Raw genomic sequence first — 25,677 nt, forward strand, 5'->3', positions numbered from 1 at the left:
GTAGTGACTTCAGGTAGCAGACGTGTGTGGTCGCGGTGCACAGGTGGCACCGCAAAAGTGGCAAGCTCGGTGCCTTATAGTCGGCTAGACTTTGCATCACGTCAAACACACAGGGTTCAGGCTGCTGCGGAACCATATGAAATTGGCCCCGTCTTCCAGTTGGGAGCCTTAAAATCAGCAAGCCGAGTCTCACACTTGCCAGGCACTTCCTCGTCTGAGTCTTAGAAAACTCCCAGAGGCATTTTCTCTTTGGCCTCCCTCAGTACCACTGATGACTTTGTCAAGGTTGCTCAGATGGCTCCCCGGGGGTGGGTAGGGGTGGGGGGCGGGACGGAGCGGGAGGGGGCAGGCATCTCCAGCTCTGCATCTTTGGTTTGAGGAGGAATCCGTGGAGTCTGGTGGAGGCCTTGCCTTGGTGAGTGGGGCTTTCTCAGCCTTTGTTCTCACTCTGTTTGACAATCAACTCTCTCATAAAAGCCTTGTGCACCCAACTCCTTCACTCACTCAGTCACACCTCAGCTGTGGCCCACGGTCCCCTTCACCCCAGGGAAGATCCCCACTGGAGTGAAATGGGATAAACGTGGCCTGGCGTTTCACGGCTGGTTCATGTCACTCAAGTATGCAGGGATCAAAGGCTGCCCCTGGAATGTTCCAAGCCCTTTGAAGCTGGTAACAAAGGCGTCTTAGAAAGTCCTACACTTAGAACCAGAGGGCTGTTCACAGATGAAACCACTGGGGTCCGGTTGCAAAGGAAAAAGAAAGGGGTCTCAGCGGGAGAGATTTCTGCACAGAGAGAATGGTTAGGGGGTTATCAAGCTGGTGACAAGTGGATATGTGGGGCTAACTCAGGCAAAGACAGCCTTGAGGCTCAGAGCAGGTTGGTGCACGGGTGGGGGGGGGAAATACCAGAAATATCAGGGACTCTCTGACATAGGCAAAACAGGATGCGACCGCACGACCGCACTCCCCACCCGACCTTCTAATCTTCTCCCTTCAACTGTTATATCCCTGACCCTTGTAAAAGGATCGTGTGGAAGGCATATTCTAAGCTACATTTTAATAAGTCAATAAGAAAGCTCAAAATTATTTAAAGCTTCTTAAAGAGGCTTATATTTGATTTCTTGTGGGAATTCTGGGCTGTAGAATAGTAAAAATGCGTAGACCTTCCCAGGTCGGTTTGCACGAAGGCAGTGTCATTTAAAGCAACAACAACACCTAAAACTTTGAACTGTTCTGCTGTTTGAGTACGGTTGACCTCACGGGAAGGATTTTTGTCACCTGTGGGTGACACTGTCGGAGCCCGAGGTCCTCAAGGAGGGAGGAACTGATTGGGGCCGTGTAACAAAGTGGCATGGTTCTCGAAAGCCTCAGCCTGGCCCTGAAAACCATGCATCCTAGCAAAGAGCAGGCAGATTCCCCAGACCACTGCGGGGTCCGGGAGGAATCGGGGAACCCAACGTGGGTCAGAGCTGTGACTCTGTCTTGAGCTTATGGCTGTGTTCACCCCAGACCCCACTACTGAGGCCACGCTGCATCAGGAAATGCAGAACTTCCGGTTCCTGCTGAGGGGATGCTGAGAAAGCCCCCTCGGATTACCTTGTCTGGATTTCCCTGGGCATTTTATGAGCTGATTGTCCTGGTCAAGGAGGATACCTGGGAGCACAGGGCAGTGAGAAGGGGGGAAGGGCACCCACCACTGAGGGCCAGGAAGAATAAAGAATTCACATGAAACCGGGCTGGTAGCTTCTCTACAGAGGACCATTTTTGAGTAGGTTAGAGCCCAAAGTTGGTCAAGCATCTCGTGTTGGCCACTGCACTGGAAGGGGCCCTGGGGTTGCTGTCCCCCACTCAGACTGTAGCAACTCCCACCCACCCTGAACAGTGGGATTAGGCATCATGGTGCCATGTGGTTGGAGATGTGGGAGTTGAATAGCGTCCTCCCAGGAGATACGTCCGCATCCTAATTCTGATCTCTCTGGATGTGACCTTATCGAGAAGTGGGGTCTTGGCAGATGTCATCAGTTAAGGCTCTTAGGATACTGCACTCCGTCTAAGTGTGTTTTGGTTGGGGACGTAAGGGGAGACACAGGCAGAGATTAGAGTGATGTGGTCAGCAGGAGACTGACTTCAAAGTACCACAGGTGTGTACAAATGTTTCTTCCAAACAGTGTTCCCACACCTTCTTTTGCCCCACACTCATCTCAGGCCCCTGCTCCCAGTTCCCTTCCTAGGATCCTCTGCAGGCCAAACAGACAGGGGCTAAAGCAAGAATGATTCAAACAGATAGAAAAAAGAGGAAGCTTGAGACTAGGAATGCGGCTTTCAGTTGGTAGAGTTTGCTTAGCACGCATGAAGCTGTGGTTCCATCCCCAGCATTGCACAGGCCAGGAGCAGTGGTGCACGCCTGTAATCCCAGCACCGCACAGGCCAGGAGTGGTGGTGCACACCTGTAATCCCAGCACTGCATAAACCGGGAGTGGTGATACCCATCCAGCACTTGGCAGATGGAGACAAGGAGGTCAAAGGTTCACTGCATCCTTAGCTGATCTTCAGTGAGTTCAAGGCTAGCCTGGTCTGCCTGAAACCCTGTCTCAAAACACAAGGATGAGAAGAGGAGGAGGAAGAGTGGGAGGAAGGAGAAGAGAGAGAGGAGGAATGGCGGACTGGACAGGCTAGAGAGGGCATTTTGAATCTGAACTGATATTGAGGAGGAGAAGCTGTGGCCAAGCTTGAATCAGGACCACTGCCACCCACTGCCACCCACCACCACCCACTGCCACCCACCGCCACCCACTGCCACCCACCACCACCCACTGCCACCCACCGCCACCCACTGCCACCCACCACCCACTGCTACCCACTGCCACCCACCGCCACCCACTGCCACCCACTGCCGCACTCATCCAACTTGTTCCAGCCCCGAATATGAAGAAACTCAAGCAGCTGCACTTTTTCTTGAGAGCAAAGAAAAGCAGCACTCAGTTGGGGTCAGCTTTGGCCTGCTTTCATTTCCATGTGAGGTGGTGGCAGACATGTTTGCTGGGCTAACCCTTTGTTGGCCACACTCTGCATACTCCTAATAAAGCTCTGACCCTGGACCAGTTCCTGGGTGATGACCTATAACCTCTCATCCCTCCCAATTTAAAGGCCTGCATTCAGACCAGTTGGTCCAGGTTAGCAATGCAATCTGTAGTGCGGGCTTTGGACCACACAATGTCAGCTAACCTTTGAAAGGACCAAAATCAAAGTTCAACCTCATAGGAGGCCAGCCATGTCTGTGCACCAGTTTTGCTTGGTTTTTGTTGTTGTTGCTTTGTTTTGTTTTGTGAGACAGGGTTTCTCTGTGTAGCCCTGGCTGTCCTGGATTCACTCTGTATATCAGGCTGGCCTCAAACTCAGAGATTCGTCTGCCTCTGCCTCTGCCTCCTGAATCCTGGCTAGGATAAAAGGTGTGTGCCACCAGCACTGCCTGACTGTGTACAAGCTAATAAAAAAGTCTGGATTCTGGGGCTGGAGAGATGGCTCACAGGTTACAATGAAGAGCTCTTACTGCTCTTCCAGAGGATCTGAGTTCAGTTCCTAGCACCCAACACCCAAGTCAGGCAGCTCGCAACTACCCAAACTCCAGCTCCAGTGGATCTTCCATCTTCCAGTTTCCATAAACACCTGCCTGCACATAGTGACATATGCGCTCGCACAAACACACACACACACACACACACACACAAATAAAAAGAAACGTCATTTTTTAAAATCCTAGATTCAGGACTGGAGAGATGGCTCAGAGGTTAAGAGCACTGCCTGCTCTTCCAGAGGTCCTGAGTTCAATTCCCAGCAGCCACATGGTGGCTCACAACCATCTATGATGTCATCTAATGCCCTCTTCTGGCATGCATTAATATGTATATGCATTAATAAATAAATCTTTAAAAAATAAAATAAAATAATAAAATCCTAGCTTGTGAGGCTAAGAGTATGGCTGTCAGCCAGTCTACTGTTTGCTGCATAAATAGGAGGACCTTGGTCCAGCACTTGTAGCCATGTGCGGGGCATCGTGGTGTGCGTGTGCCTCACTACCGGGAAGGCAGGGGCATGAAGATCCCAGGGCTCAGTGAGCTGCAGGGTTCAGTGAAGGACCCTGTCTGAAGAAATAAGGCGGAGAGAGGTAGAGGAAGACACATGATATCAACTTTTGGCCTCCGCATGTATGTACGTATGTAGCTCCTTCAGTCTGGGGCTCATGTCATCTCTGGTGGGCGACACTGCCCATCCTGTCACTCAGTGCCTCTAAGTAAGAGGAAGCTCCCTGGTAGCCTCGTCAAGGTGGCCTGCTTGAAAAGATACAGAAGGCGGACAACAAAAGCACACTAGGTCCCCCACCAAGGTGGGTGCCCCCAGCATGGACCCACCTGAGGTACTGTGGAAAGACTTACAGGCTGACGGAGGAGCCAAGCCAAAGCAAGCTGCTCAGCTCCGTGGCCCTTTAAAGCCCCAAGAAGGTCTTCATTTGCATTTAGATCTCCTTGCTCCCTCTTTTCATCTAAAGACAAATCCTCACAAAAGGCTGCTTAATTAGACCAAATTAGATTTCCACTCAGCGGCTTGTCATTCATTACAAAATGCTGTTCTTTTTTCTATTTTGGTAATTACAGGCTGGTCTCCGCCTGTTTGTAGCCCTCACTGCAGCCGGCGAGCCCCACTAGCATCCCTGATCTGGTGCAGGGAAGAGGAAAATTATTCGGCAGCACCAAACCTGTCTGTTTATGAGTTGGATCCCGGCCACCATTGGAGTCTCTTACTGTAGGGGCGGGTGGGGCTTCATTCCCACATCTTTACTGATTACTTGTAGAGCAGCTCAGAACCTGGTCATTTCAAATACCTGCCAGCTAAGAGGTGGAAGGGTTCACACAGGACCCAGGCCTGGCCACTCACAAACTCTCCCATAGTGCACCTCAGAATTCCCGGATGAGGGAGGCAAGGAATGTGGCTGGAGGTGCTACAGACCCAGAAGACAGGGTTCTAGATCATGGGGTCCAGGTAAGCTCCAGAGAGAGGGTGACCGTCCCTGAGGCCCTCGAGATCAGTCGGAAGTTTTACAGTTTTACCATTTTGCAGATGGATGTCTGAGGCCAGAAGACAGATGAGGGGACCACACAAGTGCCTTTCTGAGCTGCCCTTCCTATTAACATCCCTACACACCCACACACTTGCACACAGACACACTCACATAACACACACATCTCTACTCACATACCCACACACTTGCCATACATACACTCACACATAACACACACACTCACACACACAACCCTGTTGAGGCAAGAAGATGCCGCTGTGGCTCATTCTCTGCCCAGAAACCGTCAGGAGATGAGACATGAGGGTTAGAAACTTCATTCATCACTGGCATAGACTTTGTGAAGGCCAGCCCGTGTTGTACGAGGGCATGTGAAGGCCAGCCCGTGACAACATGTGAAGGCAGAAGTGTGAAGCAAGCTTAACTCCCTAGCAATGCATTAAAAAAAAAAAAAAAAAAAAAAGATCTGGACTAGGAAGGTGGTGGGCTTTGCCCACTGGCTTCCAAAATCTCAGCCACTGCACCGCGCATGTCCCTCAGTCACGCCAGTAGTCCAAGAAGGCTGTTTGAATCCTCACTACATGCCAAGGGCTGGGACCCTGTGATGTGGATGTGGGTCTGCCCTGTACTCTTGCAGCTGAGTCTGAGCTGCAAAAACCACCATCCAAGGGACTGGCGGGGCCGGGGCAGGGGTGAGGGGTGGGAAGGGGGGTGGGGCTACTGAAACATGACATCCCGGTCAAGCAGGGCACAGAGTCCAGGGGCACCTCCTGGTGGTTGTGTCTCGAGGTTTTGTTTATTTATTTTTATTTGTTCATTTTTGTTTTTTTATTTTTTCGAGACAGGGTTTCTCTGTGTAACAGCTCTGGCTGTCCTGGAACTTGCTCTGTAGACCAGGCTAGCCTCGAACTCACAGAGACCCGCCTACCTCTGCTTCCCAAGTGCTGGGATTAAAGGCATGCACCACCACCACCCAGCCTTTTTTTTTTTTTTTTTTTAATTTAATTTAATTTAAAAAAAAATTATTGCCAGGCGTTGTGGTGCACTCCTTTAATCCCAGCACTCGGGAGGCAGAGGCAGGCGGATCGCTGTGAGTTCGAAGCCAGCCTGGTCTACAGAGTGAATCTAGGACAGCCAAGGCTACACAGAGAAACCCTGTCTCGGAAAAAGAAAAGAAAAGAAAAGATTGATTGATTGATTGATTGATTGCATATGAGTGCTTTATCTGCAGAAGAGGGCACCAGATCACATTACAGATGGTTGTGAGCCACCATGTGGTTGCTGGGAACTGAACTCAGGACCTCTGGAAGAGCAGACAGTGCTCTTAACCTCTGAGCCATCTCTCCAGCCCTTAATTTAATTTTTATGTATGAGTGTTTGCCTGCATGTATATGGGTGCACCACATGCATGCAGTGTCTGAGGTCAGAGGTCAGAGCGCTCACTCCGGAGTTATGGGTGATTGTGAACAACCATGTGACAACTGCTGGCAATGGAACCTGCAAGAGCAACAAGTACTTTTAAAGATGGAGCCATGTCACCCTGGGAGATAGTATGTGAGTGAGGCCTTTGGGAGCTCCGGGGGCAAATAAGGAGGGCAGACTTGTCTTGGTTAGTGGTTCAAGCTTTCCAGAAAACAAAACAAAGCAAAACAAAAACAAAAAACAAAAAACAAAAACAAACCGCAGGCATTGTTGGAGGGGAGCCTGAGAGGGTGTAGCCAGGCTACAGGCCGGAGCAGCATGGTAGCTCCTACAGTTCCTGTGCTCCCTGCTGCACCACGAGATGCACCAGCGACTTCTGGCCCCCCGTGCGGTTTATTCTTCACAGAGACTCAGTAGCTGAAAAGCCTTCAGGCACCAAACTCAAAATGTTGAATTATTTTTAAAAGCTGCTCAAGCAAGCAGAATTTTAGCCATTCAGAGCCTATCACGGTCTGTACAGCCCTGTGCAGGCTAAAGTCCCAGATTTGTTTCTACCTTTAATGGTAATTTTGTTTACTTGTTTTGTTTTCTGAGACAGGGTCTCATAGGTCCCAGGCTAGCCTCAGGGTCACTATGTAACTGAGGGTGGCCTTAGCCTTCTGTTTCTCCTGCCTCCACCTTCTGCGTGCCAGGTACAAGGGTCTGTGGCCACCATGCCTGGCTTATGAAGAGCTGGGCATCAAACTCAGGACCTCCTCTGCGCTAGGCAAGCTCTCTGAGCTCTCTCCCTGGGAGTATTGTTCCCGCCATGAATGTACAGAAGTCCATCTCTGCTCGACAGTGTAAACTAGGAGGGGTTCCCCTTTCCTTGGTTAGCCCTCAAACCCTGGAACTCATTCCCACGCCCCTCCTCCTCCTCCAGGAACCACCCCAGGAGACCAAGCTCAGGGACACCCCCCCCCACTCCTGCACCCCCCCAACCCAGGGACCTCTGTGGTGGCTGCAGCTGCCTCCATTGCACCCTGCATTATCCCCATAGGAAACCCATCATAAAACAATCCCACAAGTCGGGTGTGATGGCGCACGCCTTTAATGCCAGCACTCAGGAGGCGGAGGCAGGTGGATCACTGTGAGTTCGAGGCCAGCCTGGTCTACAAAGTGAGTCCAGGACAGCCAAGGCTACACAGAGAAACCTGTCTTGCAATACCAAAACCAAAACCAAAACCAAAACCAAACCAAAACCAACGACAATCTCACAGGCTGCAAAGAGGAGGGTACAGGCCTCTGGCCTCTGAGGCTTCCCAGCTTTGGCTAAAACCACACCCCAGATTCCCCTACAACCTGGCCTACATTCCCACCGTCCCTGCCTTGTTAGTCAGCTTTGTCTCTCCCCTTGCTGAACTTCACTACACTGCGTGAACGGGTCAGCTACCGTTTCGTGTTAAACTCCTTCTCATTCATTACAATACCGCTTTTTTATTGACATGGAAATAAAACTTACAGTCAATGAGCTCCTATGAAATATACATCAAAGCAGACGGCAGCAGCACAGGCGGTTTTCATCTGTTCTAGAAAGGAACAAGGGTTTGGGGGGGGTGGGGGAGGGGGACACGGAACATTTTCCTTCTCCATTACATGATGCGATTTTCAATGAATCTATAAAAGAAAACGAAAACATAAATACAGTGTCCAAACAGGGTGATCCCTGCAGCTGTCAAACTTAAAACAGCTCACTTTTCCTTTGATTTCTGTTTTAAGTTTTGAAATGTACATAGATCATTCTCAGCCTTTTTCTTTCTTTCTATCCCTCCCCCCTTTTCTTTTGACAGAGAGTGTCTCTCTTTTAAAAAAAAAAAAAAATCTGATCGCTCCTCGATCCTCCAGCTTTGACCCCCTGGTGGCCAAACTGACCAAATGCCAGCAACCCAGGTGTTGCTCTCTCAGGCCTCAGCCTGCCCTGCCCCTGTCTCCTCATACACACACCTCCCTTTCCATGGTGGTCTTCAGATCAAAGCCTCGTCCTAGGGTATCTTCCTTCTGTGAAGATAGTGTCACCCTGAAGTGGACAGGCACCGAAGGGCCCTCCCTACCTCCTGGGTTCTGTGTACTGCACCTCTCAGTATGTTCCAGCCAGCGTCACACCTGAATGTCTCCACTACACTGGGTGGTGGGGGCTGCTTGTGTGTGTTTTAGGGGTAATGAGACACAGAGACCCAAAGAAGTCTAGATGCTGTTCAGAGTTACACGGCAATGAGTGATGCTGTGGGGAGAGAGCTCAGCTGTAAGGGCAATACTGCTCTTCCAGGGGACCTGAGTTCGGTTCCTCGTGCCCACGCCAGGTGCTTCACTACGGCCTGCAATATAGCTCCAGGGAAAAATCAAGTTCTCTCTCTCTCTCTCTCTCTCTCTCTCTCTCTCTCTCTCTCTCTCTCTCTCTCTCTCTCTCTCTCTCTCTCTCTCACACACACACACACACACACACACACACTTTAAAAAATCATGGTGTAGGGGAATCGTTCACTTCAGTTCCGTACTTAGCGTGGCCTTTGCCTGAGAGCCATCTCTGCCCAGGCGAGCTGGCACTCCCAGCACTGCGGGAATAGAGCCTGGAGAACCCCTGGGGCAGATGGTGAGATCCAGGTAAAGTGACTTGTACTGCTCCCTCACCCCCCACCACAAAGCCAATAAAAATGGCACATTATTTAATTCCTGCCCCTACCAGGGAGGCAGAGGCTGGATCTCAGTGAGGACAAGGCCAGCCTGGTCTACATAGTGAGTTCCAGGCCAGCCAGGCTACATAGAGAGATCCTGCCTCAATAAACAAACAAAAAAGTAAATAATTGGTGGAGAATGACTGAGGAAGACACCTGATGTTGACCTCTGATCTTCACATGCATGCATAGGCACAGGTGCGCACACAACACACACACACACACACACACACACACACACACACACACACACACACACTAAGTAAATAAGTACTTACCACTTCGATTTCAGTCTCCTTGTCTGACTTCTGGGCACTGGGGAGGGCTGTGGAGTTGAGTGGTTATCGTCATGCTTCTTTTCTTTTTGTTTTTCTTTTCTTTTTCTTTTTTTCTTTTTTTGAGATGGGGTCTTCCTGGCTAGCCTGGAACTCACTGTGTAGATCAGGCTGGCCTTGAACTCCGAGACCACCTGCCTCCCCAGTGCTTAAGGGAGTTCACCACTAGTCTGCCCTTGACTGTTGGCCTTCTCTTCCTTTCTCTTATTTCTCTTTCCCTCTCCCCCCCCCTTCCCTCCCTTCCCTTTCCCTCCCCTCCCCCTCCCTGCCCTCTCCTTCTCTCCCCCCACCGCCCTTCCCTCTCCTCCCCTCCCCTGCCTTCCCCTCTCCTTTCCTCCCCTCTCCCCTCTCCTTCCTTCTCCTGCCCTCGCCTGCCCTCCCCTCCCCTCCCTTCCCCTCCCCTTCCCTCCCCTCCCCTGCCCTTCCTTCCCCTCTCTGTACTAGGATGGAATGTAGAACCTTGAACATGCTGGACATGATCTCCCACTAGGCTGCATCCCCAGCCCTTGGCTTTCTAAGTTTGTCCTTATGTAGCTCAGACTTAACTCATTACCTTCAGGCTCCTGAGTGCGGGCATTGCACGCAGGTGTCACCACACCCAAATATATCAACCCATTTTTTTCCTGAAGGCCTTCAAGTGGAGTATGGCATGGAGCCTGTCATTGGCAAAGCATGCCATCAAGTGTGCCTGGCTGGGTCAGGATGAGGGGCTCCCATGTCTCCCCACCCCACCCCCATCCCTGCCCCCTATGTCTTCTTTCTTTGTTATCCACCTGATTTTTTTTGGGGGGGAGCCAGGCAGTAGTGGTGCAACCCTTTAATCTCAGCACTCAGGAGGCAGAGGCAGGAGGATCTCTGTGAGTTCAAGTTCTCTGTGGTCTACAGAGTGAGTCCAGGACAGCCGAGGCTACACAGAGAAACCCTGTCTTGAAGAAAAAAAAAAAAAAGACAAGAAATGAAAACAATCAGACTTCTATTAGATAATGATATAATATAAAACAAAAAACAAAAACAAAACAACAACAAAACCAATTAGAAGTGAAAGAGCTCCAGAGCAGGCTCATAAAACAGAAACCCGCTCTTACACATACTCAGGACCCATAAAACACTAAACTGGAAGCCATAATACATACACACAGGACCTGTAGGGTATAAAGAGGGAAGAAAAAATAGGATAAGAAGATAACTTAATTTTTAAAATTTTTTTAATTTTGGGGGGTTTGTTTTTTTTTGTTTGGTTGTTGGTTTTTTGTTTTGTTTTGGTTTTTTTTTTTTTTTTGTTTGTTTTGGTTTGGTTTTTTGAGACGGGGTTTCTCTGTGTAGCCTTGGCTGTCCTGGACTCACTTTGTAGACCAGGCGGGCCTTGAACTCACAGAGATCCTCCTGCCTCTGCCTCCTGAGTGCAGGGGATTAGGGGGGTGCGCCACCACCGCCCGGCATTAATTATTTTTTTTTAACAAAAGGAAGAGCTCTGATAGATATTACGAGACAAGGGACCACCAAAGACGCCCTCGAGTTCCTTTTCTGTTGGCATCTACTTCAGAATAGTTTGATTCCCCAATGAGACTTCCTTAGAGGAGACTAAATTTTCATTTACAAGTGGTTATTGGTCCGCGTTACCAATGACTTACAGGTGTAAGTCCATGTGCGCCCTGTGCATGCTGCCTTGGCCTCGGACTTCATAGGCACGCTGATCGTGTTGGTTTAGAAGCGTCTTGTTTTCTTGGTGTTCCCCATCCCCTCTGGCTCTTATGCCTTCCACTTCCTCTTTCTCAGGGTTCCCTGAGCTCTGAGCAGAAGAATTTGATGGACACCTCCCATTTTGGGTTGAGTGTTTCCAAGGTGTATCACCCTTTGCTGGGCGTCTGGCTGGGGGTCTCTGTGTTTGTTCCCATCTGCTGCAGGAGGAAGCTTCTCTGATGAGGGCTGAGCAAGGCACGGACCTAGGAGTAGAGCAAAATGTCATCCAGAGTCATTTTATTGCTTCTTCTTCTTCCTCCTCCTCCTCCTTTAAAACTGCGGCATTTTTACCTTTGGTCCCTGAGCTGTCTGGTCTCAGATTCTTGGTCACCCAAGCAACGTTGGATATGGGTTCCATCTCGTGAAATGGGTCATAAGTCAAATCAGACATTGGTTGGCTACTCCCACAGGCTCTGTGCCACCATTACCTGGCCATATCTTGCAGGCAGGACACCGCCAGCCAGGTTTAAGTGTACAGGTCAGGGGCTCTCGCTGTGTTCACAGCACTGCACAGTCGCCAGCTCCGCCAGAGAGCAGCCCTGCCCTTCCCTTGGCAGTGAGCTCCTTATCTCCTCGGATACACCCTTCTCCACCAGCCACCTCGCTGGATTCACGCAGCACACGGCCTCCTTGGCTGCCTGGCGGCTTCCCCTCGCATGTTTTCAGTATCCATCCACACTGTATGTAACCCATACCCTTGCTGCTTTGTTCTTTTTCATGGCCCAATTCTTGTCCTGCTGTTCGGGCTATGCCGCATTTTGTGTATCCATCCCTTCATCCCCGAGGCAATTTTGGGTGGTTTTCTTCGCTTGACTGTGGTGGATAATGCTGTTGTGAGCATGTGTTCAGAGATTAACTTGAGCTCCTGTTTGCTGTGGATATTTTCCTAGGAGTGGAAGCTCTTGGTATCCATCTTAAAGCTAGTTGCCTGTTTTAGTCACACAGAGACAGAGAGGTCAATAAATCTGTAGCAACCATGACGGATCACCAGTAGCAAATATGACTTTTTATGCAGGACTCACCAAGCCTGGGGCTTGGAAAACATCGCCAGCATCTCCAAGCCCGGGTCACGGTGAGGAAGGGCCCCTGAGCCAGGGTCACAGTGAGGAAGGACACCCCCATCACAGTGAACCTGGGTCATGGTGACAAAGCATCCCAGAGCTCTGGTCACGGTGAGGAAGGACCCCTGAGCCAGGGTCACAGTGAGGAAGGACACCCCCATCACAGTGAACCTGGGGTCATGGTGACAAAGCATCCCAGAGCTCTGGTCACGGTGAGGAAGGACCCCTGAGCCAGGGTCACAGTGAGGAAGGACACCCCCATCACAGTGAAGCACCCCAAACCTGGGTCATGGTGACAAAGCATCCCAGAGATCCGGTCACGGTGAGGAAGGACCCCTGAGCCAGGGTCATGGTGAGGAAGGACATCCCGACTCCCACCCCCATCACAGCGAAGAAGCACCCCAAACCTGGGTTACAGTGAGGAAGCACCCCCCACACCCAGGTCACCATGAGGAATCCTCCGGCTGCCGGAGGTTAACTTGTTCAAGGTCACAAGGAGTCAGCCTGCCAGAGCTGCACCTCGGGTGGCTTGGCCTCAGCGCATTCTCAATCACTAAACTGTCGTGTCCCAGAAACTTGCCAGATGATTTCCTCTTGGATCTGTGATGGGGGACGGGCTGGCAGCCGTGAACTCCATCCTCACCATGCCAGGCGCAGACTGTCAGGAAAATGAGTTTGCCTGCCTTGAGCACGCCCAGCTGTGGACAGCAGGAGCGTGCCTGTTGGGGACTAGGATTCACCTGGTGTGTGTGTGTGTGTGTGTGTGTGTGTGTGTGTGTGTGTGTGTGTGTGTGTGTGTGTGTGTGCGCGCGCGCACTCACATGATTGCTTTATTCCCATTTCTTCCTATAGCAGCGTGTCACCCAGAATTGTGGCCATACAGATATGGCTGGTGAGCTGCTGCCCTCAGCACTCCTGTGAGCCGATATAAGCAAGGCACCTGCACGTTGCCTTCCTGTATCCATATGTACGTCTTTCCAGAGCTTTGTACACCTCCTAGGAGAGAAGTTTCTGGAAGTTCATTCCCCCAAGAAATAGAGGCTGTCACCGGAGCGACTGGGGCCTCTTCATAATCTGAAGTGACATGTAGCCATTTTCATTACTTTAAAAAAGCCCTCAAACCCACGGTGATAGTTCCTCCCACTGTCTCCTGTTAGCCTTTTTCCCCTCAAATGCGGTGTCCCCTCATCCACCTAAACCTGCTGCTGAGTTACCGGCCCCCAGAGGCTGTGGCTCTGGGCGGATGCATCTATACGCTGTCCCAGCCGCCGCCTTCTCCGGGTGTAATCAAGCATCGAGCTAAGTAGCAAATAAATCTCCCGATCTCATAAGCCGCACAGCGAGATCATGTAAATGCAAATGAAAGACCTGATTTCAAGCTGTCGAGGGGGAGGGGAGAGAGCGCCAGGGCTCTGTCACTGTGACCGCCTCACTGGGCGAGGGCCATTCATCAGACGCAAGACCCTGAGCTGGAGGCTCACGGTGAGGTGCTGGCTGCCCTGGGGAGCAGAGAGCAGCCAGGTGGGCAGGCTGTAGGGTCCCGGCAGCCCAAGATCACGAGAAACCCTCAAGGGCTTGAATGGGGTGGCTGGGCAAGCCCTAGGAGCCCTAGAGCAGCAGCGCGCCGCCAGGAGAGACGCTGTGGAGATCTTAGCAACCGCTGCTCACTGAGCCCGCATGCTCGGCTCCATCCCGGAACTCTCCGCCCAGGAGACCTGGCGTGGGGGGGGGGGGGATGAGGAACTGGGAGAGCTACAGACACCTCCAGGGACCTGGAACTCGCTCGGGCCGTCACGGTCCCCTCGTGTGCTGATGAAATGAGAGTCTCACCTGGGTTCAAATACGTATTTTAAAATATACTCTATGAAAATAATCATAATATATGTATCAAGAAACTGCTTTTTGTCCTTTTAAAAAATGCTATTTTGAGTGAGTCTCATGTAGAACAGATTGGACAGTCCTGGCCACCACCTTCTCCTCAGTGCTGGGATTACGTAGTGCTCACGGCCACACCCGATCACGTGGTCCTGCGGATGGAGCCCCAGGGCCTTGTGGGTGCCAGGCAAGCTCTTCTCCAACTGAGTTGACTTCTTTTTAAATGATAAAAGTAACATCTCTGTGCCCGGCCCCCCTCCCCCACGAACCCTCACACACCTCACACACCTCACACAATGGTTTGTGCTCCTCTGTCCCTCCCTGTTGGTTTGTTTATTCCCTTATGGCAATAAAAAACAAACAAACAAACAAACAAACAAACAAATCCCAACCATGTCTGGATGGTGGTGATATATGTAAAATCTTGAGTCCTGCTGAGTCTTTTTTTTTTTTTCCTGATGTTATTTTACACACCTTTGATCATACGTGGATGTGTGAATTTTGGTATCATTATGCAACGTTCAGACAATGCACGCGGCTCAAGGCCCAGGCTGCCTGGGTCCTTTGATGCATAATGCGGCTCACTTCCCGTGATTGTTTATCTGAGGCTCTCATTATGGAAATAAATAAATATCCCTATGCTAATAGCGATCACAATTTGCATTTATATTGTGCTTTTCCTTGGAAGATCTTAAGTTGTTTTACAGTAATGAACTACCCAGAGCACAGGCACGGAGCACGTGTGCGCATATGTATGCGGAGGTGGGGGGAGGTATGCAGATATTTATTTAATAACTACTGGGCAGTACCTGGGTTTTCACCTCTCTTGGTTCTAATAGGATGCCAAATTGCGAGGGAGGCTCTAACAATCGCAGACCAAACAGCTGTTTTCTTTAGATGCTGGCTAAGAGAGCTGACAGGTTTCACTGTGTGTGGTGACCAGGGTTCGGGGAGTGGCTGGTGCATTGTGGGACTTGCTCTCTTGGGATGGACATCAAAGGTGGGGCTGGAACTCAGACAGTCAGCTCCCTGGCACAAAACCTGCCATTTTGGAATGTGAACACCTCTCCTCACCTGTCTAGCGCAAGTTTAGTTTGGGCCACCCAAGTGCCGGCAGCACCGTTTTCACATACGTGACTGGAAATGAATGCTCACTAAGGGGATAAAAGGGTATGGGGTGGGCATCAAGCCCCAGCCACTCCTTGGGTCCCTGGGAACTTGAGAGTAAGGCAGTTGCCTGTGGGAAACAGCACCCACACCTGCCTGGGGGAAGGCAGGTTCTCACAGGGCAGCCAGCACGAGGCAGTTCCAGAGCTGCAGACCCACCCTTACTGGGGGGCGGGGTCAGAGCCCCAATCCTTCGTGTTGGGGAGTTGGAGGGAGCTGCTATTGTCGAAGGAACCAGGAGAATCCCGGGGGCCCCTGGGACAGGAGAAAGATGGTTTTAATTAGAGCGGAGAGAATGGGACTAAGGCGGAGGGCATGTTAATAAGGTTTAATGAAGCCATCGGCTGATGGGGACAGCTGTCACCCAGAGCTGTGTTCCAGCCAATCCACTCAGTGACAGAGGAAACTCTGGGGGAAAAAAAGTGCTTTGAAGGAGGCTGGGGAGGGCAGGGTGGCCAGCTTGGAGCTGGGATTCTACTCTCTGGAGTTGACCGACCGCCCCCCTCTCCCCATAGCCACGGTGAGGGAATCGGGTTAGGGAGCCACGCTTAAGTAGCTTTCAATAGTTCTCAGCTCCCTGAGGCGCAAAACCAAGCCGTGCCTCTTGCAGACCTTGAGGACTTGGGTGAGGTATCTTAAGAATCTGAAAGAGTGAAGGATGCAGGATTTTGAAGACTGATAAGACTTTATTAGTCCCCCCCTCCTGTTGTCCCCCCCCCCATCTCTCATCTGTCCATGGAGATGATATCGCCTCTCTTCAGGGGAGAGAGGCTGCTTGGCTGGGCTAACCTTAACCCAGATCATCTGTTTGCTCCTGGAATGGACCAGATAGACAGATTTCTGCTTTTTTTCTTTTCTTTCTTTCTTTCTTTTTTTTTTTTTTTTTTTTTTTAAGATTTTATTTATGTATATGTGTGAGTGTAGGCTACATGTATGCAGTGCCCTGGGAAGCCAGAGGGGGGGGTGACAGATCCTCGGTGGCTAAGGCTACAGGCCATTGTGAGGTGCCTGATGTGGGTGCTGGGTACTGAACCCAGGTCCTCTGCAAGAGGGGCAGACTTCTTTAAGGTTCAGTTTGCCCGTCTTTAAAATGAGGAAAAAGACCCCACAACAAGGTATTCTGTGAATTCAGGAAGAAGAACAAAAAAAAAACACCATAGTATCACAAAAGGAAGTCACAGGGCACTGTGCAAGCCTTAAATACAGGAGATACTTAGTAGACGTTTATTTTTTGTTTGTCTTTTTGAGACAGGATTTCTCTGTGTAGCTCTGGCTGTCCTGGAAGCCACTCTGTAGCCCAGGCTGGCCTTAAACTCACAGAGATCTGCCTGCTGCTGCCTCCCGAGTGCTGGGTTAAAAGGCCTGCACCACCACCATCACCTAGCTTACAAATATTTATTCTTTTCTTTGTTTCTTCCTTCACTGCAGACAGCTTGGCAGGTCTTTCTGTGGGGAGGGTGTTCCCAGTATCCACATGGCCCAACAACCTGCCGTGCTGCCTGCCTCAGGACCTTTCTGTGGCCCAGCCTGATGGCTGGCCCAGAGGCCTCTTTTGCAAGTGGCTACCTCATGTCCTTTGCTAAGCCGAAAGCCAGGCTGCGTGGGGGAGCCATGTGGCCCATCAAAGCTGAGATTTGTGACGGAGTGGCATCAGCTCCACAGATGTCAGAATGAGGTTGCCATGGAAGAGCAGGTGACCACCAGGGCCTCAAGTCTCCTTACAGCCCAGTGGCAGCTGGTCTCAGACACCTGTCACCACTTGTTTGTCCTAGTCTAGAATTCAGGGTCAGGAGTTCCCCTGAGCACGCACGTGCCACACTCAGCTGGTGTCACACAGTCCAGGGAGGGACCCAGAGTCCCCTCTGTCAGGCTGTTTTTCTCCTCAGTCTCTGGAAAGCTCCAGAGCAATTGGGCCCTCTGCAGCCAGGAAGCCCCTGTGTTTACTGGCCTCCCATACCCTCCCTGAATGCCTGCTGGGTTCTCCGTAAAATGCCAATTTGAAACATGCGTTTCTCTTTTCCTGACCACTTTACCATCTGTGTCCAGCTGACCTAAGCACTGTTTTCTGAACGGGTCACCCTTTCCACACTCTCCTCACTAGTTTACTTATCAGACAGCAGCCTTGACCTGGGCTTCTCCCAGTATGTGCTCATGTGGTGAGGAGGTAGGCACAGAAAACAGAAAAGCCACAGGCTCAGCTGTTTGCAGGAGCAGACCCCATCTGGCCACTCCTGGGCAGACTTTGCCCATCACTGAATCTGAGATGAAGAGATATTGAAGACAGGGTGGGGCTGGTTGGGTTCGAGTTCTGCCTTGGCCTTTCATTGACTCTGAGCAGGCGAAGGCAGACAGCTCTCCTGTGAGTCCTCACCTTTAACACAGCAGTGGCAATTGCTCTGCAGCCTTGGTGGGAATGGTGCACTCTCACGATGAGCGCTGTGAGCCGGAGCCCACAGTACTGGGCTATTGGTTAGTGTCCTGTGGGGCAAGCAGGCCAGCCGTGGATAGGTGTGCCGCCTTCCCAGTCTCAGAGGCACCACGCCTGTCCCTGAAAGAACTGCTCCAGTGGGTACCGGTGACAGATGGAATAGAGAGTCCTCCAGTGACAGAGGGCTTCCCAGGGCCCCCACATAGGCAGGTCCCCGGGCTGTTCTCAGCTGCACAGCTCGTTACAATTTGGCTGTGACCTTCGGGGAAGGCAAAGGTGCTTGCTCTGGAAAAGTCTGAGGCAGGAAGGACACCGCCCCCCCCCCCCCCCCCCCCCCCCCCCCGCCGCACTGAGTCCACGGTGTGCAGCCGCTTCCCTTGGTCGGTTTGTCTGTAGAGTTCTCCGGTGGCAAGAAGATGCCCATGGTCCCACAAGAGAAGGATGGCAGCAGACAGGAAGTCACAGCAGGCAGTTTGGAGGCAAAGGTCATGAAGACAAGTGCCCCCCCCCCCAACGCCCCTGCAGCTCTCACCCTCAGCCCTGCCCACTCCCTGCTGGCTAGTGACCCAAGCTGGAGCCATCTGGGAAGGGAGTTGCAGCTGAGAAAATGCTCCCATCAGATTGGCCCATAGGCTATTTGGTTGGACATTTTCTTGACTGGTGTTTGGTGTGCGAGTGCTCAGCTCACTGTGGGTGGTGTGAGGCCCGGGCAAGTGGTTCTGGGTTCTATAAGAAAGCAAACTGGTGTCAGGCGTGGTGGTGCATGTCTGTAATCCCAGCCTCGGAAGGCAGAGGCAGGTGGATCTCTGTGAGCTCAAGGCCAGCCTGGTCTACAAAGCAAGTCTAGGACAGCCAAAGCTAACACAGAGAGACCCTGTCTCCAAAAACTAAAATCAACCAACCAACCAAACAAACAAACAAACAAAAGAAAGCAAACTGGCACTTGGGAGGCAGGGGCAGGCGGATCTCAGTGAGTTCGAGGCCAGCCTGGTCTACAGAGGTAGTTCAAGAACAGCCAGGGCTATGTAGAGAGACTCTGTTTCAAAAAAAGAAAGAAAAAAGAAAGAAAGAAAGAAAAAACAAAAAGGTGTAGGGGACAAACTGAGCAAACCATGAGGAGCAAGCCTGTAAGTGGGGTTCCTGCATGGCCTCTGCCTCAGATCCCCTTCTTTACAGACAACTATAAGATGAAATAAATCCTTTCCTATCCAAAGTGCTTTTGGCCATAGTGGCTTTAAAAAAAAAAAAAAAAGATTTATTTATTTATTATTATGTAGACAGTGTTCTGCCTGCACATACACCTGCACACCAGAAGAGGGCACCAAGATCTCATTATAGATGGTTGTGAGCCACCATGTGGTTGCTGGGAATTGAACTCAAGACCTCTGGAAGAGCAGCCAGTGCTTTTAACCTCTGAGCCATCTCTCCAGCCCCTAGCTATAGTGTTTTAGCATAGAAACAGAAAGCAAACCAAGGCAGGGCCAGTACCAGAGGTGGGCTGTGCGAGGGCAGCACGGAGGTCAGTTCTGCATTGTTCTGGCTCTCGCAGGACAGTGGCTACCACCAGTGTTTATGCTCCGGGTCCCTCAGTCGCTGCTTCAGCAGTGATCGCTGGGCACAGCTCTTGAGTGATGTAAGATAATTAGCCATGGGGCTGGAGAGATGGCTCAGAGGTTAAGAGCACTCAGAGGTTAAGAGCACTGACTGCTCTTCCAAAGGTTCTGAGTTCAATTCCCAGCAACCACACTGTGGCTCACAACCATCTCTTCTGACCTGCAGGCAGAATGCTGTATATAAAAAAAAGATAATTAACCATGCCTATGGCCCTGCTTGCTACCTCAAGGTGTGTGCGTGCGAGTGTGTGTGTGTGTGTGTGTGTGTGTGTGTGTGTGTGTGTGTGTGTGTGCGCGCGTGCGCGTGCACGTGCGGACAATGAAAACAGGTCCAGCAACGGCCAAGTGTCCCCTTGGAGAGAAACTGGCTCTAGTTAAAAACGACTGGTGGTGTGAATCTGTAATGTGATACTGTCGTGTGATAGCTGCCCTAAGACGGGGAACAGGGGAGGGCTCCTGGCTCAGGGTGCACACACACAACTCTCCAGTGTTACATTTGATGTTTTTCTTTCCTGTTGCTGTGACCAAATACCCTGGGGGAAAAAAAAAATCAACTTTGAGGAGGAAGGGTATGTTCTGGTTCATGGTTTGAGGGGACAGCCCGTCACTGGGGGGAGAGCAAGGCAGTGGGAGCATGCAACAGCTGGTCACATTGCACCTGCAGTTCGGAAGCTGAGTCAAGAGTCTAGCTAGCTTTCTCTTTTTATTCAGCTTAGGATGGCGGCCCATAGGATGGTGCCACTCATGGCTAAAAGCGTCCCTCCTAGGTGGCTATAAACCCAGTCAGGTTGACAGTGAGGATGAGCCACTGTGGGTGTCCAGGACCTAACAGCTGGATTACAGGCTAGGCAGATGCTTGGCTCTAACAGCAAATACCAATATTCCCCTGGCTGGGCCACTTCACAGTCCCACAGGCGATGAGTCTTCTGATCGCTTCAGATCTTGACTGTGCCATTGAACTTTTATTTTATGCTTTTCAGAGGTTGAATACTTGAGATAGGGTTTCTCTGTGTAGCCTTGGCTGTCCTGGACTCACCTTGTAGACCAGGCTGGCCTTAAACTCACAGCAACCTGCCTGTTTCTGCCTCCCTGAGACTTAGACATCTTTTTAATGAAGTGTCTATTCAAGTCTTTTGCTAATTTTTCTATGGACATGATTTTCATTTTATTGATTTGTGGTTGCTCTTTATATAGGATGAATACAACTATAAGAATACAAATAATGTGCCTCACTTTGTGGCCTTGGAGGTTTTAAGGTGGGATATTCTGAGCTTTCTCCCTTGCACTGTTGGTGCTCTTGACTGTCATTAGATTTGTCCTTTCTGTAAGATAGCTCACTTTCTAAGAGTAAGGCTATGTGGCTGCTTTCATCCCAGAACTCCCAGCACAGGGCTCCATGCAAAAAGGGAACAAACAAAAGATCTGTGGAATAAGTACAAGCAAGCTGCACCCTAGAGGTGATTTCTGATGGCTGGTGTTTCCCCTTTTTTCTAATGCCCAGGCAAGAGGTCTGGGGAGCATGGAGACCTGTTTCTTGCTAAAGACAGCTTCCAGCTCCTGAGTCTGTCCATTGCTCCTCTTCCAGTTGGAAGTTGGCCCACTTGCACCTGCCCTGAGGGAGGCAGGGCCCTGCAGAGAAGCCATGTTTTAATTAACTACCCCAGCAGTCACTGGCTACATTAGTTTTCAAGCAAGAGGCCAGAGTTTCCTCTGTAGCCCAGAGTGAGCTATGTGGAACGGGGTGTAAAACCAAACCTCCCAGCAGGGTGCCTCAGGTGCCCATCCAGAGCCTCGAACCCCCAACTCTCCAGGGATAATGGAATCTGAAAGAAGACGAGAGAAATGGCTAGCTTGTGGGAAGGACAGCAAGACTCTCCTGCGAGGCTGTTCCGCTGTGTGCTGTGTCCAGATTCACTTGGGACGATGCTGACTCTAGGGGTCCTGGGAGACAGAGCCTTGGGGAGGTGGCCGGGTCTGGAGGGTGGGCCCCTCACAATGGGACTTGTGCCCTTTTGAGGAAGCAGAGGAGAGTTTCAGGTCTGTTTCTCCATCCTATGGGGCTTCAAGCGAAGAGCAGCCATTGCCTGAGCAGGGAGGCAGGCCCTCCTCAGACCCGATGGACAACTGTCCAGATCTGGGACTTCCCAGCCTTAGGACATCTAGAAAGGACTGATGGTGTTCCAGCCACTCAGTGTGTAGTGAGTTTGTTAGCACCAGGTTTACCACAGGCCTAGTTCATCCATGCCCTCGTTCAAACTGTGGCGTTCACATCTACTGTACTGCCGGGTGCCGGGGGTGCTGTGGGGGAACAAATATACCCTCTAAATATATCACACATTTCAAATCATGTTAAGATCATCTGAATTATTTCACCGTCTTTAAGATCTTATATATTGTTCTAAAAGGGTGACTATTCAGACAGACAAACAGGGCTGGGAAAATGACTCAGTTGGTAAAGTACTTGCTCTCCAAGCACAAGGACCCGGGTTTCAGCCCCAGATTTCATGCAGAAAGTGAGTGTGGGAGTGTATATTTGGGATTCCTGTGCAGGGGAGCAGGGAAGGCAGGGGAGGTGGGGGAGATGGGGGAGGCGGGGGAGGCAGGGGAGACAGGGGAGGCAGGGGAGGCAGGGGAGACAGGGGAGGCAAGGGAGGCAGGGGAGGCAGGGGAGACAGGGAGACAGGGGAGACAGGGGAGGCCGGGGAGGCAGGGGAGACAGGGAGACAGGGGAGGCCGGGGAGGCAGGGGAGGTAGGGAGCCAGGGAGCCAGGGGAGGAAGGGGAGGCAGGGAGACAGGGGAGGCAGGGGAGGCAGGGGAGGCAGGGAGACAGGGGAGGCAGGGGAGGCAGGGAGGCAGGGGAGACAGGGGAGGCAGGGAGTCAGGGGAGGCGGGGGTGGGGCGGGGCGAGGGAGGTGGGGGAGGCGGCAAGTAAGCTCCAGCTGGCCAGGTAGTGCACACCTTTAATCCCAGCACTCGGGAGGCAGAGGCAGGTGGATCGCTGTGAGTTCGAGGCCAGCCTGGTCTACAAAGTGAGTCCAGGACCCCCAAAGCTAACACAGGGAGATGCTGTCTTAAAAAACCAGGAAAAATTATTTTTATTTATGTGAATGTATGTGTCTGTGTTTGGGTATGTGCACATGAGTGTAGTGCTCATAGATGCCAGAAGGGGGCATCAGATACCTGTAGAGCTGGAATTACAAGCAGTTGCAAGCCTCCCTGCATGGATCAGGACTTCTACAAGAGCAATATTCACTCTTAAGCACCAAGCCATAGCTCCACCCCCCCCCCCAAGAGGCTGTTTATCCTAGGCACCTGTTGTCCATCTGCCATACATCATCAGGAAGAAGGACCTCAGTGACTGTGTGACACATGCAAGAAGACCTAGAATGTGTGTTCCTGGCAACGGAGCAGGGCACTTCCAAGCCTCAAGTGAGTGTCACAGAGTGTAAGACTGACACTCAGGAGTCGGGGCTTGTAGCACAGTTGGTCGAACATCATGCAAACTAGACATGGCAGAGGTGGAGGCGGGAGGATCGGTAATTCAAGATCATCCCTGGTTTAGTGAGCTTGAGGCCTTCCTGTGGTTACATAAGACCCCAGCTCAGAAAGATACAAACACTCGGATGAGGGAGGGGCCACTTTGAGTTTGGAAATGACGGCGTGGCAGCAGAGGCGGGACTGGAAGGGTAAAGGGCAGGCCAGGAGTGTAGGAGATGGAACTGACCCATCAGCTGATGGTGGGGGCTCCTCTGCCTCAGCCACAGGGCCAGTGAGCAGCCAGAGCTGCAGAGGCAGCGAGGGCTGTAGGTGAGGCTCTGGACAGTGAGCCAGAGCTGTGAACAGTCCTGAAGGACACCACCTGACTTCCTCTCCTTCACACCCCAACTCGCTGAGAGAACACTCTTGAACACCTCATAAGCAGGAAGCTGCCAGAACCTCAGAATGACGCTGTGAGGCTAGCATGGGCAGATCCTGGAAGATATAACCGGGCCACTGTGGGGTGCCCTCATCCTGACCCATGGACACACCCTCAAGAGTGTGTCCAAGGGTGACAGCACGAGTAAGCCACGTGGCCCTGACATTTACTCAGTCTGTGGGCTGAAGACAAAAAACCTGGGGTCCCCAACCAGACTGTTCCCCTCCTACCCACGGCCAAATGCAACCTTACTTTCCCTATCTGAAAAGTGGGGGTGATGGAACCCTGAGCCCCCAGATAAATGGTTCTCAACCCACCTAATGTTGTGACCCTTTAATGCAGTTCCTCATGTTGTGGTGACCCCTCCTCCCAACCATAGAATTATTTTTGTTGCTGCTTCATAATTGTAATTTTGCTACCGTTACGAATCATAATGTTAATATCTGAAAATGCAGACTACTTGATATGGGACCCCTGTGAAAGGGTCATTCGACCCCAAGGGGTGACAAGCCACAGGTTGAGAAGCACTGAGTGAGAGAAGTGAGTGAGAGCAGGAGGAGCCCCAGGAGAGTGTTTTTGCATAAAAAGGAAGGCGTCTGAGATGCTCTGGGTACCAGGCAGGGCAGAGGCTCCATCCTCAGGGAACTTCAGTTCTAGAGAGGTGTGGAGATTAAGTGAGCCCCGGCAGACAGCTGCTAGCTTAGCTATCCCCGCACAAACTAAAAGTGTAGAGGCAAAAATTATTTTTTAAAAGATTTATTTCTTTATTGCTTATGTATATGAGTGCTCTGTCTGCATGTACACCTGCAGGCCAGAAGAGGGCATCAGACTCCAGTATAGATGGTTGTGAGCCACCATGTGGTTGTTGGGAATTGAACTCAGTGCTCCTGACCACTGAGCCATCTCTCCCGCTCCTGGAGTCAAAAGTTACTAACAGCCGAGTTTGCTTAACAATCTACAGATGTGACAAAGTTCGTTGATTGTCTCTAAAGTGGCGGGGGGGGGGCGAGAATGTCTGTGGCTGGTAATGATAACATCCTCGGGGTCAAAGAGGAGCTTGCTGCAGACCCAGAAGGTAGGATTCACTGTCTAGGTGCCAAAAAAAAGCTGGCAGATGAGAACTCAGAGGAGGTGGCTGGCTCCCTCTGCACTGTCAGGCCGGAGAAGCTGGAGAAGCTGGAGAAGCTGACTGGAGAAGCTGGAGAAGCTGGCCCTCTCTCCCACCACCTCCCTCTGTCTTCTTGAACTCATTTTCTGGTTCCAGGTGAATGAGTCTGGACTCCCAGACCCAGCTAGCTGCTCTGCATATCTGTGGTGCATAGGTGCTTCGGGACCCCACGTGCAGCGTGCTTGCCCCTGACAGGAAGAGCCCTATCGCCCCTGCTGCTGGGAGAGACAGTGTTCACCACAGCCAGGTCTAAGGTTCTAGCCCTCACCTCAGCCCTCTTTCGCCGACAGGCAGAGCTTGGTAAGCCCCGGGAGAGAAGCTGCAGCCTGCCTGGCATCAACTTTAACTACGGACTCTACATCCGGGGCCTAGATGGCGGGGTCCCTGAAGGTGAGTGGGTGTCTTTGGGAGCACAGAGATTTGAGAGGTGGGTTGGGGCCTTACTCCTCCTTTCCACGCTCAGCCAGCCTCAGTAAAGCCACTTGGCATGGAAAGTAAGAGAGAAAGAAAGAGATGGTATCCTGGTATCCTAGTGGTAAGACCGTGACCAAACTGGGGAGGGGCGCCAGCAAAGTTACCTCCAGGGGAGGCCTGTCCTCATTCTTTTACATGAAGCAAGCACAGGACAGTCTCAGGATCAACCCACGAGGTCCTAATAGAAATCAAAGCCAACAGGTTTGGTTTTTGTTGTGATAAAATATTCTGACAACATGCCCGGTGGTGGTGGCACACGCCTTTAATCCCAGCACTCGGAAGGCAGAGGCAGGTCGATCACTGTGAGTTCGAGGCCAGCCTGGTCTACAAAGCGAGTCCAGGACAGCCAAGGCTACACAGAGAAACTCTGTCTTGAAAAACAAACGAACAAACAAATCTGACAACAAAGCTGTGTGGTGGCGCACGCCTTTAATCCCAGCACTCAAGAGGCAGAGGCAGGCAGATCTCGGTGAGTTCAAAGCCAGCCTGGTTTACAGAGCAAGTTCCAGAACAGACAGGACTACACAGAGAAACCCTCTGGGAAGTGGGAAATTCTGACAACAGTTTATGGGAGAAGAGGGTTTACTTAGTTTATAATCCCAGGTGACTGCAGGGAAGTCATGGCAGCAGGAACACAAAGCAGCCGGACACTCTACATCCTCCGTCAAGAACAGAGAATGGACGCACATCGC

At 51.4% G+C, this 25,677-nt stretch overlaps 1 protein-coding gene across 1 annotated transcript in view; it reads left to right on the forward strand.

Annotated features, from left to right (window-relative positions):
- Cfap77 (cilia and flagella associated protein 77) overlaps window positions 1–25,677 on the forward strand; it is a 126,419-nt gene that overhangs the window by 49,129 nt on the left and 51,613 nt on the right. Inside the window, exon 2 of the mRNA XM_051166563.1 lies at window positions 24,802–24,901. Coding sequence (XP_051022520.1) covers window positions 24,802–24,901 — 100 coding nt within the window. The remainder of the gene's footprint in view (window positions 1–24,801; window positions 24,902–25,677) is intronic.

This window comes from Acomys russatus, chromosome 24 (genome assembly GCF_903995435.1).
Source record: "Acomys russatus chromosome 24, mAcoRus1.1, whole genome shotgun sequence".
NCBI lineage: Eukaryota > Metazoa > Chordata > Mammalia > Rodentia > Muridae > Acomys > Acomys russatus.